Source organism: Lissotriton vulgaris, chromosome 5 (genome assembly GCF_964263255.1).
Source record: "Lissotriton vulgaris chromosome 5, aLisVul1.2, whole genome shotgun sequence".
In the NCBI taxonomy this organism is placed as follows: Eukaryota; Metazoa; Chordata; class Amphibia; order Caudata; family Salamandridae; genus Lissotriton; species Lissotriton vulgaris.
Window position 1 is genome coordinate 1927228925 of NC_141693.1, and position 18340 is coordinate 1927247264.

An 18340-nucleotide genomic window follows, 5' to 3' on the forward strand; every position below is an offset into this window, starting at 1 on the left:
TGGCTGAAGGCACTGGGGGCAGCCCTGACACCCACCGACCACACATGCAACCTGGGAATCATCCTCGACTCAACACTCTCAATGGCCAAGCAAGTCAACGCCGTCTCCCCTCCTACTTCAACACCCTCCACATGCTCTGCAGGATATACAGATGGATTCCGACAGATACAAGAAAGACAGTCACCTAGGCCCTCGTCCGCAGCAGACTCTACTACGGAAACGCCCTCTACGCGGGAGCCCCGACCAAGCTCATCAAACGACTACAACGCATCCAAAACGCCTCGGGACGACTGATCCTCGACGTACCACGCCACGGCCACATCACCCCCCACCTGAGAAACCTGCACTGGCTCCCCGTCAACAAGAGGATATCCTTCAAGCTCCTCACCCACGCACACAAGGCACTCCACAAGACTGGCCTAGCCTACCTTAACAGACGGCTCTCCTTCTACATCCCCAACCGCCAGCTAGGCTCCGCCGACCTCTCACTCGCCACCGTCCCGCGCATCCGAAGAACAACCACCGGTGGGAGATCCTTCTACCTGTCATGTGGCGGTTTTCCGCCGTTCCAGGCGCCACAACACACATACGGGAATACTCACTTACGGCCGGAAGTTGTGCCCCGGTCTAGTCCTCCGGCCAATGCTATCACTTCCGGGGGACTACGCATAAAGGAGTGAAGCACCTCTGGATCGGTGCTTCTGATTCCAGATTTGTGCACGGAGCCCAGCAGGTGGCAGCGGATTGTTCTGCCCTTCTTGATTTCTGGATGTTCCACGGCACGACGAGTCACGGTAACGCCTTCCCCGAGCCTGCAAGCGTTACGTGACTTTTTCTGGCCGCTTGTTTCTCAACAGCGTGTGTTGCGCTGGCCTGTGCTTCCCCGAGCCCCCAGAGCTCAGACTACCTTGTTGGGTTTTCATTGCCGCTTGCACCGGTTGCTGAGCGCTAAGAGCGCTCTGTTCCGTTTTCCATTGGGACCAGGATGAACCCTTTCCCTGGCAGCCGCGCAGGAGCGCTGCTGTTTCTCTTTCCTTGAGTTGCCCTTTATATGGCAGTGGCGCAGGAGCGCTGCTGCATTCTCTGTTAGTAAGCGCAGGAGCGCTGTGACAGTCATTGCTTGTTTTTTCCCTTGCTTTTGGCAGTTGCGCAGGAGCGCTACTAATAGTGACCTGACTCGAGAAGCGTAGGAACACTGTTGAACTATTGCATGTGCCGCAGGAGCGTTGCTCAAACATGCACTGGGCCTCGCTATAGCGCTTACCCTGGAGTCCTAGTATTGGTCACTTACGCGCAGGAACGCCTTCTTTTGTTTGTTTTTACTTGGTGGTTCTTGCGCAGGAGCGCTTTCTTTCATTTCTACTCCAAGGCACCAAGGCACCTGGACGCTAGGTGCTGACCTCATGCTTGGTTCGGCACGAGTGTGTCTTGGTAAGTACCGGAGCCAGGGGCTCCTTCCTGCATGTGTGTTGTGGGGTGTTCTGCTGCAGGAATAGTACCACGTCCTAACCTGGTCTTCTCTTATTTCCTCAGCTGTGCCAAGACCCTACCCTACATCCCATCCACAAGGCCACTCCTCTTGCTTAATTGGCCCCCATCCCTGGATCCATCCAATCCGTGACGGGTGTTCTCCCCCGCGGGGGTTGTTTGGGAACAGGGGCGGTGGTCCCTGTCGTCTCTGCAGAATCGCTTCACAAGCCCAGGTGAGTCTTGTGGGGCGCCTGACACTACCACCTCGTGGCCAAGACATGGAACACCCTCCCACTGAGCCTACGACAGACCCAAGACCTGCTGACCTTCAGGAGGAAACTCAAGACCTGGCTGTTCGATCAGTAGAGCCCCCCCCCATCCCCCCCAGCGCCTTGAGACCCTCGCGGGTATGTAGTGCGCTTTTCAAATGATTGATTGATTGATTGCCTGTTCTACCCTCTTGGGTTTACCTAAGATCTCCCTGGCACCTTTAAAAGCTTGCCTCAATGTGACCGCCAGGCTGCTTACCAGCACGAGGAAATTCGACCACATTTCCCCACACCTGAAAGCTCTGAACTGGCATCCTCTTGAGGCAAGAATACTTCTTAAACTAGATTGCATTATACACAAGGCTTTATACTTAAACTCCCCTGCATATCTTGCACGGAAACTTGTGATTTCTAGAGGTATCAGAAAGTCCCGGTCCGCCAGAGACCTCCTGCTGCAACCTGCTTGCTTCCAGAAAAAAAAAACTACAATTGTGCTTTCTCTGGGGCCGCTCCTAGAATATGGAACTCACTCCCACCTGCCATCTAAAGAATCCTTTCTCTGTCTTGTTTCAAAAAGGATACCAAAACCTTCCTTATGGGTAAATTCCTTATTTAAATTTTGCCTTCAACCACCACTATGACCCTGATATACATCTGGCTATTGCCTCCTTTCGGATTTCCTAGCCACCCCACCAAGAAACCTGTGGTCTTGTCTTGAGTAATTGTGTATGTAATCTGTAAATACTTGTACTATCTCTTATGTATTATGCACCCGACACCTCCTAATTGATTTTTTACTCTTGTAATTCTAAGTCTTTTTGTAAAATCCTATGATTACTATAAAGCGCTCTGATACCCTTACGGGTCAAGTTTGCGCTCTATAAAACACAAAATAAAAAAAAAACATATATATATATATATATATCTATATATATATATATATATATATATATATATATAGACACGCCCCAAAATTAAGTCAACAAATCAGCTATCTCTCTCCTATTATCATTCACGTTGTGCTTGCCTTTGGTCGTGTACAGTGCTCCTATACCTTTTGGCTAGGTTTGCTACAAGTGCTCTAAGTATACCACATACGTACATCAATACATGTGCATGCCTTAAAAGCGCCAAATATTCTAAACATACATTTTTGTAATAAAACATTCCTTTTACATTTTTTTACACAATGCCATTATCCTCAAATTTGTTACAGTAGGTCATTATCTTTACATCCGTAATCTGTTGGGAAGCTGTACTTGAATGAAAAAATGGTTTTATATATTGGCAGGTCTTTTTCACATTGATTGATAAACCTTTTCTTTACAAAAATCCCTCTGAAATACACAGGAAGTTATCATTCACAGGCATATCAGTCGTGGAGTCTGTGTCTGTATTGGATTGCCCTCCGTCACAAAAGCCCTTAAAAAAGTAATATCGTGTGAATCTTTTGACCCATTTTTCCAGATCATAAGAAGGTACAGTTCCACTCTCTTGTAGACACCCCGTGAAAGCTTGTTAGTGAACAAGACAGCAACCCAGAGGTCCCATGGGTCCAACGTGTGCTCTGCATCTAGAAATGAAAACAAGAATGTGCCATATCCATGTCCTGGCCCTGCAACACAACCTGCACAATGTCATCACCTGAAATGGAACCAGTGCTCATCCGCCCCCTTCCTGCGACAATTTACTCAGTGTATGTCCTTTTAATGAATGGGAGTGCTTCTTCCTGGGAAAAAGTAGTATATGTTAAAAATAGAGAGCTGGATGCAATGGATGGAAAGAAAAAATAGGCCAAAGGAGAAGACTTGATCCCAGACCTTGAACCACCATAAGAACGTTAACCCCACCTCCCAGCGTTGAAGAATCCCTCGTTTTGAATCCAGGAAGCCCTGCAGCAGTCTCTATGCGGGATGCCTTCAGGATAGGAAGTTGATAAGTGAATGCTTGTTTTGGTTGACACAGTTTGGTCTCATTTCCAAAATAGTATTTGGTGGAGATGGCCATTACTATACAGTATGTAGGAGGAAAGACTCTCCACCAGTAACTGAGACCCCCCCCCCACACCTACCCACTACGCCTCCTATTAGAACCTCAAACACAGCAGTCTGTGTGTCTCCCTGATCTCTTTTCCAGAATTTTCAAGATCATGCTTGCCCTAATCTGTTAAAAAGATGTGGTGGGCAACATATTTGGGATGAGAGTCACATTCCATGGACAAGTCACTGTGACAGAATGATGCCTCTTTATGTGGAAATGTACATAGGGTACATAAAGTCTCAATGTATGGTTTTCGAAGGCTATCTCTTTAAGGAACAACAGCTGTATACAGGTAGGTAGTTCACAGTTTATCAGGAGAATGCCTCCTTTTTAGTGCTCGTGACAGATTAAGTTTAAACTCAAGGTATGGGAGAGCTCCCTTTGGTGTGGAAGGCTTGGGTACTGCTATCTGTGTTCAGACCCATATTCATAATGTTACACATAACCTCATTTGTTTCTGGAAATTGCTACCTGGTTACAGGCATCTCGTTTGCCCACTCATGGTCAGTTTTCCAGGCTACATCTGTGCACACTGGGGGCTGTCTCTTCATTACTTGCAATGTATCAATGAAATATGAGCACAGTTCTAAGTGCAGAGGGACAGTGTCTCTTGTTTCACAGAGATTTTACCGGGCAGAAAAGGTGCTTAATATGGTGGTGGTGTCTGCAAGACACCGCCATCCATATTAACATGCCGTGTTCGCTGTAGGTGGCCGTAGCGGGCCCCCATGATGTTGGGGGGGTGGAGGGTTTACATGGTGGGTACCTTTCATACCCCCCTACATTGACATGGACAAGGTGACAGGCACTGCACGGTGCCTGTCACCTTGTGCATGCCAATGCACAACATGCATTCCCAGCATTGTGGCGGGTGATGCTGTAAGCACCGCCCACCACAATTCTGGAAATGGAGGATGCCATCGCCATGGTGGCGGTGGCATCCTAATTGCAGGTGCGGGACCGCCGTACCCCTGGCTGACGGTCCCGCATACCGTAAAGTCTGCCCGCCTTCGTAATAGACCCCTAAGTGTTTTACTCAAGATAAAGTTGGCCCCACACACTCTGCCCGGGAGAGAAGAAGGTAGTTCAGTTTAACTTCAGTTGAGTTGGTATTAAAACGCCTTACATGGGAGATACTGTTGGGAGACTAAGGAGTAATGGATAGCCTTAGAGCTTTTTGGTTCCCATCCATCAGCACCCACTGTGGCCACCCATTTCAATCACTGTACTGAATGAAGAAAGTGTCAAACTGCCCATCAAGGAATGAAAGGTGAACTGACTGATCAGTGACATCGGAGGTACACAGATCCCCCAAATGAGGCAGATGGTTAGGGGCTTTCCACGGAGAAGCTACATTGGGAAGACAAATGTAATCTCACATTGAGTGTGTCCTTTGTTCTAAAGAGAAAACATGGTTAGTGGATACAGAGCCAAGTTTAACTGGAAATGTTGGAATAGATCAGCTTTGTCAATCTGTAGAAAGAGTGGGAAATTAAAAGCAAGCGCCACGTGAGAATGCAGACTGCCACTGGCAGATTAATACCTGTAACAGCATCAGTAGATATTGGTCCAACACGTTCTGTGCCGATGATACCCTGGAGATAAAATGTGTACTTCTTTGAAGGAACCAGGTCAGAGATTGTGGTTGTGTGCTGGTTCCCATCGACTTTCAGTTCCTGGGGGTTTTCCTCTGGATCCCTGTATTGAATGAGAAAAGTGTCAAAGTCCCCTCCCTGGACCGCCCAGGAAAGCTGCAAAGAGTCTTCAGTGACATCAGAAATGGCGAGGTTTGCCAGAGTGGGCTTCGGAGCGTGTACCTTGTCTGGTCCTGAAAGAAAGCAACATTACTCTTTTCATTCAAGAGTTTGACAAGGATAGCCATGAGTTATTCAAAGGTGATATGATGCCTCCACAGAGAAGGCCTGAATTTGCTTTTGAACAGTCTTAGATTGAGAGGAGTCTGTGGTTTTCTCTAACCGAACTTACTCACTCAAGTAACAACGTAAGGTTTTCTTACATACAAGCAGGTGCAGAAACCTGGTGCTTTTAAATGTCTTAGCGTCTCAAATTTCCAGTTTCTATTTCCTAAATAACACATAGTGGTAGCAGCAGGGGAAATAAAACGTGGTTAATGTAAAATCAGGTAACATCAAAGGTTTCAGCATCCCCATTACCCTGAAACTCAAACATCTTTGGTTAACTGTTCCCTGCAAATGAAAAAAATCAGGATCCCGCCCCAATATCATTTTGTATATTTTATAGTGGCATTGATACCTGTAGTGGCTTCAGCAGTTATTGGTGTGCTGCGTCTCCTGCCTTTCACCCCATAGAGCAGAAATGTGTATTTTGTGGTAGGCGTCAGCCCAGACACGCGAGCAGTGCGCTGGTCCTTTTGGACTGGCAGTCCCTGAGGCCGGCCATCCGCATCCCGGTAGAAGATGAGGAAGGTGTCGTAGTCCCCACCCTGTTGTGTCCAAGATAGACGGACAGAGTCTTTAGTGACATCAGAGACAGTGAGTTCTCCCAGCCAGGGGGATGAAGTTGGTGGGACTTCAAGGGCAGCTAAAGAGAACACAGAACATTAATATCTATCCACCTTTAGGCCCATCAACCATTTTAAAGAATAACTGGTCACCAGTATCATCTAAGTTCTTGTTTCTTGTAGGGTTGTGTGGAGGCATAATTTCCTTCAACCAACCATAGGTTATCCTGTTGACTGGCGTTCCTAACAAAATAATGCATAGTCTTGTTAAGGCTTGGAATCCTTTTTGTCTGGCTGGTACCTGGTGTCACCAGAAAAGACTTTGTCTGCTCCCAGTCTCTTCCCTTGGGTGCTATTAAGGATATTGTGTAGAACAGATGTTTCCATAACCTCGTGCAAGGAAGGTCTGCTAACCTTATTATGCTTTCACACTTACTCCTAGGCTGCCCAATTATGTATTTTTATATATCTTAAAAAGGTGTCTGCACAACAGCATATATATATATATATATATATATATATATATATATATATATATATATATATATATATATATATTACCTACTGGCGGTAGCCAGTAGGTAGTTATAGTTAGGACCTAGTTTCCATAGGAAATCCGCAACATTCTATTGGGAATAACTTTGGTGCCGGTTGATGAATCTCTACGAATTTCTCAAAGAAGATGGCTCGCTAAGCTCCGCCCCTGAAAATCTCGGGAAGATTCGTCAAGCGGGGGCCGAGAAAAAAGGGGGGTCCCAAAACGTGTTTTCCCCATGTTAATTTCCATAGGACTTTTAGACACGGCTGCAGCCCGAACCGCTGAACGGAATTACACCAAATTTGGGAAAATCGTAGGGTCTGTTACACAGATCACGCTTTTGTTTAAATGGTGTAAATCCCTCCAGCAGTTGCTGAGAAAATTAAAGTTGAAATCAATTATATATCTATAAGCGCGTACGGGTGCGCGCACCGTGCGCGCACCTTGCCGTGCACGAGCTTCATGCTGATTGGCTGCCACTGTCTGTCAACACTCTAAAACAGAAATTGTTGGCAGCCATCTTGTGCCTCGGTAGACTGAGGCACAGGAAAGCAGAAAAACCAAGGTGTAGAACTCGAAAAGGGGGCAGGGTAGAAGCACCCTGACCCCCTAGGCCTGCTGCAAAAAAAAATTATTATTTTTTTGAAAAATCGCGGGGTGCGCGCACCCCATGATTGTCCCCCCAAAATTTTTTTTTTTGCCTTGGGGGTCACTTACCTCCATTTTATCATCCTCAAATCCCCTTCCCTCACCATCTTTCCATTTCTTTTACCTTCATTCCCCTTACCCTACTCTATGTATCTCTCTTTGTCCCTTACTCTCCTTACATATGTCCATCCTCACTCCCCTTCTGTCACTCCTCCTCCTTTACTTTCTTTTCCATACTGCTCTTCCCATATTTTTAATTTCCCTTAACTCACTACCCTACCTTTAGACACCTTGGGGCAGATTTACAAGCCCCTTACACGCGTTTTGCGCCGCTGTTGAGTCACTTTTGTGACGCAGTGGCGGTGCAAAAGATGCTCCATGGTGCGGGCTATTTACAATGTGACGCATCTGGTTCCGTCATGGCCCCGCCCATTCTTCAGATCGTCAGCGCAGGCGCGAATCTCTTTGTCCCTTACTCTCCTTCCTTATGTCCATCCTCACTCGCCTTCTGTCACTCCTTCTCTTTTACTTTCTTTTCCATACTGCTCTTCCCATAATTTTTAATTTCCCTTAACTCTCTACCCTAGTTTTAGACACCTTGGGGCAGATTTACAAGCCCCTTACACCTGTTTTGCGCCGCCGTTGCGTCACTTTTGTGACGCAGCGGTGGTGCAAAAGATGCGCCATGGTGCGGGCTATTTACAACGTGACGCATCTGGTTCCGTCATGGCCCGCCCGTTCTTCAGATCGTCAGCGCAGGCGCGAAATCAGCGCCGCGCAGGCGTGCCGGGCGGGCCATTACGGAACCACTCTGTCACCAGCGCAGCCCACCCGAGGGCTATGACGGAGCCGTTCCGTCATAAGCGTGGGAGGGGTTAAAGGATTGTTGTACATCAAACAGCCGACGTCCATTGTATATCAAGAGAGATGAAACCATGCACACATTCGACCACAATTGTACAACACACGGTATAGTTAGGAATTAGCATTTACAAAACCCTTGAAATTCACTGAAAAAAACATAGGTTTTAAACCCGTTATAGTTAGGAAGTAGCATTCAAACAACCTATGAAATTCACTAAAAAACCATAGGTTTTAAACACGTTATAGTTAGGAAGTTGCATTTAAAAAACCTATGAAATTCACTGAAAAAACCATAGGTTTTACACACGTTATAGTTAGGAAGTAGCATTTACAAAACCTATGAAATTCACTGAAAAAACCATAGGTTTGATACATGTTATAGTTAGCTGGATATTTTACTCATATAAAACCAATGAAATTCCCCCGTTATAGTTACTTCAGCTAACTATAACTCGCGCGCCCCGCAATGCACTGCTGATGACTTCACATATTACATCACTCATGACATGGTCAGTGACATCACTCATGACATCACTGATGACATCTCAAATGACATCACTGATGACATCATCCTTGTGGAAGAGTGGCAGACCTTCACTCACCCTAATATAACCTTTATTACACACACTCAAAAATAGAAAATAATATTTTCAATACAATAGCCATACCAATGCCACTTAGAACACACCTATTTAGTAATTGGAAGATCTATATACACAACCACTTATCCATCAACAGACATATACAGTCACTCATATATTATATACAGTCACTCATATATGTATTCAGTCATCATATGTTCTTATACACTGATACATCCTGATCATCCTGTTACACACCGACACTCAACCATAGAGTTACTCACACATAACTTATATGTACTAGTTTAAAACATATGTACTTACTCAGAAATACACTATTAAAACAGTTATTCATTCACTTAGACAGTCATATATACACTCATACAGAAAAAAAAACAAATAATAACCTATATACCTACTCACCACACACACTCACTCACCCATACAGTCCAGCATATATGCTGCCTACAACACATACAAACAGTAAGTCACTCATTCATGCATCTATGCACTACGTAAGATCTCCCAACAAAGCATATTGAACTTAGACACTCAGACACTCCAACTAATAATCAAACAAACAATAACATATATAGACATTATGTATCACTCATATAGCTACTCACCAACACATGCAGCCACTTACACAGAAACTGAGAGACTGATACAGATATGTATATATTTAAACATTACTCACTAACCCATGTACTCATTAAGATATACTTAATCAGTCAGTTATACAATCTATTTTTCACCTAAAAAGCAGCCATTTATACACTTATATACTCAATTCTTCTTCCATCAACCTTCAAATATACATATATAAAACATATTTAATTTTCAGAACTAACCCATTCACTGGATGATGTCATCAGTGATGTCATGAGTGATGTCACTGACCATGTCATGAGTGATGTAATATGTGAAGTCATCAGCAGTGCATTGCGGGGCGCGCGAGTTATAGTTAGCTGAAGTAACTATAACGGGGGAATTTCATTGGTTTTATATGAGTAAAATATCCAGCTAACTATAACATGTGTCAAACCTATGGTTTTTTCAGTGAATTTCATAGGTTTTGTAAATGCTACTTCCTAACTATAACGTGTGTAAAACCTATGGTTTTTTCAGTGAATTTCATAGGTTTTGTAAATGCAACTTCCTAACTATAACGTGTTTAAAACCTATGGTTTTTTCAGTGAATATATATATATATATCAATATATATATATATATATATATATATATATCAAATAATCAATTTATACATAACAGTTGTAAAAGCTCTCTAGGCCACAACTCAGGAGAAAGGCGTTTACTGGTTCCCGAATCTTTATGGACATTGGCATACTCCTAAATGCGTGGCTTTATACACATATAGGAACGACATACGAGGATTTCCCTAGCTCTTTTTAGGTCTTTACTAGGATCGTACTGGCCCGCAGGTCTATTGGAGGGGTTATATGCATCTAGTCTTCCCTCCCATCCCACCATCAAAACAAACAAATCGTGAGTTGGGGATTGGAATAGGATGGACTAGAATTGTTCCTAGTACCCACCTTCTAATCTCCAATTCCTGAATGTTTCACACAGCTTCTTCATCTCCCTATGCCTCTCTGTCCAAGAGAAGCATTTTTACAAGAAAGGGCTGTGTGTCTGTGCCTCAGTAAGGAGCTAGACATTGTTTTTATCTAAGAAAAAAGCCAAGTAGTGTCTGATTTGTTTATGGGGCACATACACTATATTCCATGCCCCAGCAAGAATCCAGACACTTCACCATTTTTTTCCTATCGTAAAGAAAAGCCAAACAGTTTCTGGCTCTTTCCTGGGTACAAACATCACTTTTCCTTATCCAGGATTCCCTGATCGGGATAAATGATTCAAATAAATGATTTCCTCATCAGAAAAACTCTCACACCTAGGGGCCATTTCCGATCCGGTAAAAAGCACTACGAATAGCCGTTTGGAGCGTTTTTCCTGTACGAATCTTACCCTGCAACGTCCCCGTACGTACGACGAAGTAAGATTCGTACCAGGAGCTGGACTACGTACGAATCGTACAGAGACCGCACGACTCTAATCTCCGTACGAGTCTCACACGGAACCCGCTGTACGCGACATCTGTATGGTTCGCGGCTGGTTTATACAACCCAGCAAGTACGATACGTGTCGGGTACACACCGTACGACCCTTTTTCTACGGGAGCTGAAAACATCCGTAAAAACAGAGTTCGCGATGAAACAGGTATGGAACGCCCCCCCGGGTATGGCGCGTACCCCCCATGATAGGAGGGGTACGGCGCATACCCCTGCCATCATGGACTGGTACGTGCCGTACACCCAGCGTACATGGGGTACACACCGTACCCCATGTATGCTGGGTGTACGGCGCGTACCCCATGTTCGCTGGGTGTACGGCGTATATTCCGCGTGATCGCAGGGGTAAGCGCTGTACCCCTCCGATCATGGGGGGTACGCGCTGTACGGTGTGTATGTGATTGTGCGCTTTTCCGTATGAATTGCTCTTACCTGACGTGGACCGTACGACTCGCGTCCTGATACCCCGGTCCGGATCGTACTCGTCGGGTCGTACGGCGTGTGTACGAGTCGTACGGAGACGGCTCCGGATGCAATTCGTACGGACGGTAATTTTACCGGATCGAAATCGGCCGCCTAGTGTTTCCTCACTTCTAATAATACACATTATGTCAAGTGCTGGTGGGTCTATTGTAACTGACAGGAGCATGCAAAATGTGTGACCGTGTTAAAGTGTATAATGTTAATGTGGTCTTCACTCAGCCCCAATTTTGGCCTATTCATGTCCGGTACAATAAGCCGGCGTAATCATGTAGGGTACCATTTTTAGTGGGAGAAGTGTGGTAACATTGGAGGTTTGACATTTTCTATCATAGAAAAGTGAATTTTTTAAAATTATTTTTAATCCATGCTTCGACATTTCCATGACATTCTGGTGATAAAACGTGTTGGTATTTATTAAAGTCACATCTCAATAGATTCCCCATGTGTCTCTAGAGTTCAGAAATGTCTGGGTTGGTAGGTCCCTCTTGGTGCCAGCTGACCACTGGCACAAATTATGCAGACATTGCTCACCCCATCCAAAATATTCCCTGGTGTCTAGTGACTGGATGACCACTCAGATGCATGTAAAACCTGCACATCAGTTCACTCTACACTAAATAAATATAGGGGAACACAGATTTTGGTCATGGTTTGTCCTGTGAGGGAAGGCTGAAGGAAACTACAGTGTTTTGGGAAAACATGCTGAAAATCTGACATACTTGTTCAGTTTGTTGTCCATGCCAGCCACTCAGGAGAGGCTGTCGGACGTCCAGCGATAGAAACCTTAGAATGAGTAGATGTTAAAAATAAATGGCTGTGATATGTTTCTCAGGGCTGATGCTAGAGACTAAATGACCATAACAGCATTTCGAGCTGTTACTTTCCAATTTTTAAAATACACTACACCCAGTATACTGCTTGTAGGTACCCTATACCCACAGAAAACTGATACATATTTGGTACCACACGTTCAGTGAACCTAGAGGAACAAAGCTAGAGGTCAAGCCTAGGCAGGGTTATGGTTCTGCACTAAGGAGACTAGAAGGAGTTTCCAAGCTTTGAGGAAAACAAAGAGAAAACATCTGACAAAGAACACGTTCAATGCAATCTCCCAGCCATCCAAATAGGGTCAGAGGCCTAGCACCCTGAAAATAAAGTTTGTGATGTAGAAATATTAAAAACAAATGATTGTTATATGTTTCCATACAGTCCATCGGTGATACTTGCGACCAAATGGCAGGTAGCTTTAACTGGCATTATGCTTGCTACTTCTTTCTATATTTCAAAGATTCACTTCACCCAGTTAATTGCCTATGGGCACATTCAACCATAAAAAACCATACACATCTGATACCCCAATGCTTAGAAGGCCCAGAGGTACAAAATTGGTGGATCAAGCTTTGGCAGGGCTGTGTTCCTGCATGATGGAGGCAAACGTCATTTTCAGGATGTTCTGCAGGCCAGCCAGTGAGAGCATGGGAGGTCTGGCTTCCACCAGTAAATTCCTTTGGTCATACAGAATTTAAAACCATATAGTTTATATACTTTCCATATAGTAATGAGTTTGAATAAGTCATCAAATGAACAATACACCATAAACAGTGATTCTGCTACAGTGTTGTGCTCTATACTACTATTACATAATTTATTGTGCAGACTACAGTTCTAAGAAACATAACGCAAATTTGATGGATTACCAGCATTTAGGTAAACCTTCCTTCTGGGTTAGTGTTCCAGAATTCATGTCTGTCCATTTGAGAATTGCAACAAACTATTGAGTAAATTTGTGTGATAGTAAAGATTAACAGTTAGAGGCTGATTGCGATGTGGTAGGATACGTCTCTGGGCGTCGCTGAAAGCCATTCCTACCGCATCGGGGAGCCCGTCCGCCAGTCGGAATGACTTCAGTAATCCCAAGGGTGGTACTTTCCGCCCGAGGGATTACAATGTCGGATTTCTACAGCCTTTCTGTGCCGGCCTTTTCGACACAGAAAGGCTGTAGGAAGTCAACTTTAGGGGCCCCCATGGGAGCATGGCCTCCGGTTGTAGGCCGAGGAGGCAACTAAGGTGCCCCCCCTGTTGATCCGTGCACCCCAGGGTGCAGGGAGGAACTTCACCTCACCATTTAACAATGAGAGCATGCATTCTGGTCGGAATGCATGCTCCCATTATAAAGAATAGGATGCTAATCCTATTTGATAGGCCGGTACCGCCGACCGGTCGGTTGGTCCCAGTACTGAAACGATGGCAGGCGGACTTAAGTCTGCCCGACATCGTAATTAGGCCCTTAGTATCTCTGGTACTGTATTTACTTCAGTCCTTAAGCGCTCCTGCCCACGAACCTGAAGTCAGACACCATACTAGCTTGGCTTCAGCACTCATTACCCAGTTGTGGGACCAGGTGTGCAAAGTAGTGATGATGCTGTAGTACCAGATGGCAAGGCCTTACCCAGTTGGATAACTCTCCTTCCCTTCATGAGACACCAATTCATCGGACTCAACTCTCAATTTTCAGTGCTATTAAGGACCCTTGCAGCACCCTATCTTGGCAAGTACTGGAGAAGAAATATTAGCCTCATTCGAAAAGGGGTGGGCTGCCAACTCACTCTGAATTGCCCAGACTATTTAGTGATCGATTCTTCTCATAAAATAATTAGTGTACCATAATCTACTCCCAGGTTTAGGGACGCCACCCCCTCCACAGTGCCCACCCATATGTTACCTACTGACAAGCAATAGCAGCGAACTCGGATGATCACTCTAGTTCTGCAACACCGCTACCCTCTACCCCCATTTGAAGGAAAATAAACTGCCACTTTAATAAAATACGGAAATGCTAAATTCACAGTGCAAAAAAAACACTTTACAGCACACCATGCACATTTCTTAAAAGCAAAAGGCAGCAAAATATGTTCAGTTATTTTAACTTTTAAACCTGGCAAAGACTTCCAGTCAGAGCTAGTCGGCAGAGAGGGAACTAATCTTGTTGGGCTTTGAACTGCTCAATCCTGTGGTTGGATTTTCTACTTCTAATTTTTGTATTGTGCATACAAGTCGAATATTAGGGCTGAGGCGAACACAGGAAGCCTGGAAAAGTATTAAATCAGAGGATAATGGCAGTACCAGTAGGTTATTAGGAGAGAAAGCAAGTGAGCATTATAGTGGGCTTGGTTATTACTGTGCCCAAAGCTTAGGTCCCAATTTAGGTTTAAGCAATTTTGTCAGCCGTCCTGTATATCTTGTGAGCCATTATTTACCAGGAAGTAACATTCATCACCTGCACATATTTCCTCACTCAGAGGCGAAAGAGATCTAGATTTAGTTGTCCACTAAAACCAAATTAAATCAGTCAAGAGGTACTGAGCTTTCTAATGCGTCTCCGCCTCTTTACAGGATCACTGTTGTTTTTATTGCTGCCGGCTCCTACCTTCTATTTCTCCTTCCTAAATCATTTACGGTCAAGAACTTCCCTAAATCTTAGCTGGTCAGACTACCACCAGCTATGTCTAGCAATTATCTGCTGATGTTGTCTTTGATAAGATCCTACGGTTCCAATCCTTCTGTGTACAAATCCATCTGGCTTGAAGCCTAGCTCTCACTCTTTTCACTTCTTTCTTCCTGATTTGACCCACGCCTACTAAAGGAGCCATCTAGTGAATGATGTAATGCATCTTAGGGTCCATGTTTTTCATTTTTACTGATTTGTACAGATAGATACAGACAGGAAAACACTTATTTTACTTTCTGTATTTATTTTTAAATATAGATAAAAAAGGAAATCGGGTTGTTTTTTAAGTGATTCTAATGCTGTCAGTCATGACTGCTAGGCAGATAACTGTGTGGGTTAAGTGGTTAAAAAGAAAGAAAGTTTAGTAATGAGGCTTAGACAATAGTAAATATGCACAAGGCGATACTAAAATGTGCACGTCATTTATTGGTTCATCATTTGTGGGTATTCATATCATTGGAACCTGTCAAGTATGAGTGCACATTTATTGGTTACGTTAATGTGAAAATATACAAATTTCAGCTTTATTTTTTTTTTACAAAATCCAAAATGAATATGAATAAATTCAGATAAAATTTGCAAAAAATAAACATTGTTAAATAAAGATTGAAGTGCAAAAACAAAAAAAACGAATAAATCAGGAGCCCTAAATGTATTGCAAGACCCAAGCAGTCATCATCAAACACAAAAACCTTATAGAATGCTTATTGTTGATAATTGTTATTGATCCAAGACTGGCTAATGAGAACTACTCTTTTCTCTTCATAGGATGGCTCTTATAAAGCACACTTCTTTCACTCTACTGCTTTGTAGGTATCTCTCTTTTTTGGGGACAATACCTAGATTTAATGCTACCCGATTTGCTCTGCCAAACATCCTCCCTTACCAACAAGATGGCATTCTGTTTACACAATAACAAAGAGGCTCAACACTGTCTGAGGGCTCCTTCTAGGACCCTCTTTTGGCCTCACTCCTCTCCTGCTAACGCCATAGGACAATAAATACAGAAGGGGTCCTCTCCACCTACTATGGCCCTTTCTGGACCAACCTGCCATCCTCTCTAGCAGGGGAGCAACACTAGGATGCACTGGCCACTGCTGAATTCAAGTGAACTTTGCAGTGCAGCCTGTTACTGTCACTAAACGATTGCTGTACGACACATATTATCTAAGCAGAACTACAATTAACTTTGATTATTGATCGTCAAAATTACCTCTGTGTAATCACATGCAGCCGTACACGCATGTGTTATCAAGACATAAACACATAAGGAAGAACATGGTCACGTACACAAGTACTGGCAGACACAAAGACACATACACGCATTCTCATACAAGTAGATAGAATCACTCGTACATAAATATGGGGCCACAGATACAGGAACACTGAGACGTGTAGGCATTGCACCTCTAAACTATTAAAATGCCTCCCGTATTCTTCAATTAGATCGTCCCCCTAAAAAGTGTGTCCACCCTCCAACATCGTTTCACTCTCCAGTCATTTCAGTCTCGCCCTCCTTGGTGTCCTTGACGTTTGAGAGATAAGTAATAATGTATAAACGACGAAGGGCACAGACACATTTGTTACTGATCTAATAAATGATTCCAGATCATTTGGCACTATTATAACACTTCTTTACACAGACAAGACCGGCTGTCTTTGCCAATGCTTATTTAGACAGGCTACTATAAACCTGTGGAAAAACTTAACCTAAGACATTAGGCTGCTGAGGGATCAGAGGGAATTGTCCATGTTGCAACGATCTTCGATGTGTCCCTAGTCTGCTGAGCTAGTCTGGTACCCTGGAACACACCAACAAGGAGGTTCATCTTTATCAAGAAACGTCTGGCTGTGCTTGTAAGGGGAGCCAGAAAGGAGACATCTTGATTAGGAGGAGGGGGCATTACCCTCTCGTCTTGTCCTCTTCATCCCAGTCCTAACGAAATGAAGCCAAGCTGCTCTAGACAGAGAATGCAGCATGCTATTTTTTGTTGTCCTTCTTCTCTCTCACTGATCATCGTAAAAAATGTTTACCTCCTCTGTGCCTGCAGCTTTGTATCGCCGGTAAATAAGGAAAAAGTAGCAAGCTTTTATATCTGTTTAAGTAAAATTTAACTGCATTTAACTTTGTTTATATTTCTTTGGCACAATTACTTGAGATAAGTAGTGCTGCACACGCTGCTCTGAGGCTCCTTGAGAACTCTGAACCTGTGCAAATTTGCGACGGGAGCAGGGAGACACTAGGCCTCAATTTAATACCCGAGTTCTAACCAGAACTAGATCTGAGGATTAGGGACTATGCCCTTCAAAGGTTTGATGAAGAGTTTCCACACATCAAAAATGTACACAATTTTAGCCTCGATGGCGTCTTCCTCTTTGTTGACTTCTCATCCCAGGACTTAACATTACCGGACAAGGTTGACTGAATGGTGGAAGCAACCTTCAAAAGATCCTATGCAGCTTCCAAATGTGCCATAAGAGCAGGGATTTATGTACCAAATGCAACAGGGGCTGCTAAAAGAGTTTCAAAACCTTTCGACTGTCTTTAAGAGAAAGATATATCGACTCCTATACAAAAGCAATAGGATCCAGCAGTAAGACGAGGCTATACTTTGAACCCGCCAAAATAGAGAAGGGGAGGAAAAAACAAAGGAAGATCACACCTCTAAATCGTTCCCAGCTCTTATTCTCTTTCGCCCAAGCCTGAAAGAAATTAGGTCAAAAGATCTGAGGCGGGTAGGTTTTAGCCTCAGTAATAAAGGCAAAGAATGTACCAAGGTTCAAGTTTACTCAGGGCTGGTAAAGGCAGCAATCCTAAAAGCTGAAAAGGAGATATTAAAAGAAGGGATAAGGATAATGTTAGAAGCAGAATTGGTAGGGGTAAACCAGCAAGGCGGTGCCTTTTTGAAAAATCATACAGGCTTGGGGAAAAGGCAAGTGAGATTGATAGCTGGGGCATGCGGGGAAAGAGCAAACGTCAACATAACGGTCGAGAACCCAGAGTCCAGTAACAGCTGGGGCAACTGGAGCCCAGGAAATAGCTCTATAGGTACATTCTTGTTGGATCTGAATGAGTCTGGTCGTCTCAGCGATATCGATTAGGGTACCGGGTTGTCGCATAGCTTAAAAATAATATTTTGGAACATAAATGGGCTTGGAGGGCAAACAAAAGTGTAAATAAACTACGTCGCACAGTGTGCCGATATTATTTGTTTGCAGAAAACATGCCTATGCGACAACACCCCTGTAATTGAAGGTTTTGTTCAAATTCATAAGCCAGCTAGTAAAAAAAAAGATTTGCCTTACTATCATGACGCTTACCTCAACCAGGATCGTGAGAAAGGTGAAGTTAATAAATACAACA

General features: G+C 43.9%; 1 protein-coding gene across 15 annotated transcripts in view; it reads right to left on the bottom strand.

The window, feature by feature from the left end:
- The window catches only part of TNXB (tenascin XB), a 743838-nt gene that overhangs the window by 174631 nt on the left and 550867 nt on the right, over nt 1-18340 (bottom strand). For 13 of the 15 annotated variants that reach the window (XM_086924531.1, XM_086924530.1, XM_086924535.1 and 10 more), the window contains 2 exons: nt 6054-6341; nt 5323-5607 (listed from right to left, as the gene is read on the bottom strand). The exons of 1 other annotated variant lie outside the window; for it this stretch is intronic. In XM_086924531.1, coding sequence (XP_086780657.1) covers nt 5323-5607; nt 6054-6341 — 573 coding nt within the window. The remainder of the gene's footprint in view (nt 1-5322; nt 5608-6053; nt 6342-18340) is intronic. One more of the 15 variants, XM_086924533.1, reaches the window with a different exon arrangement.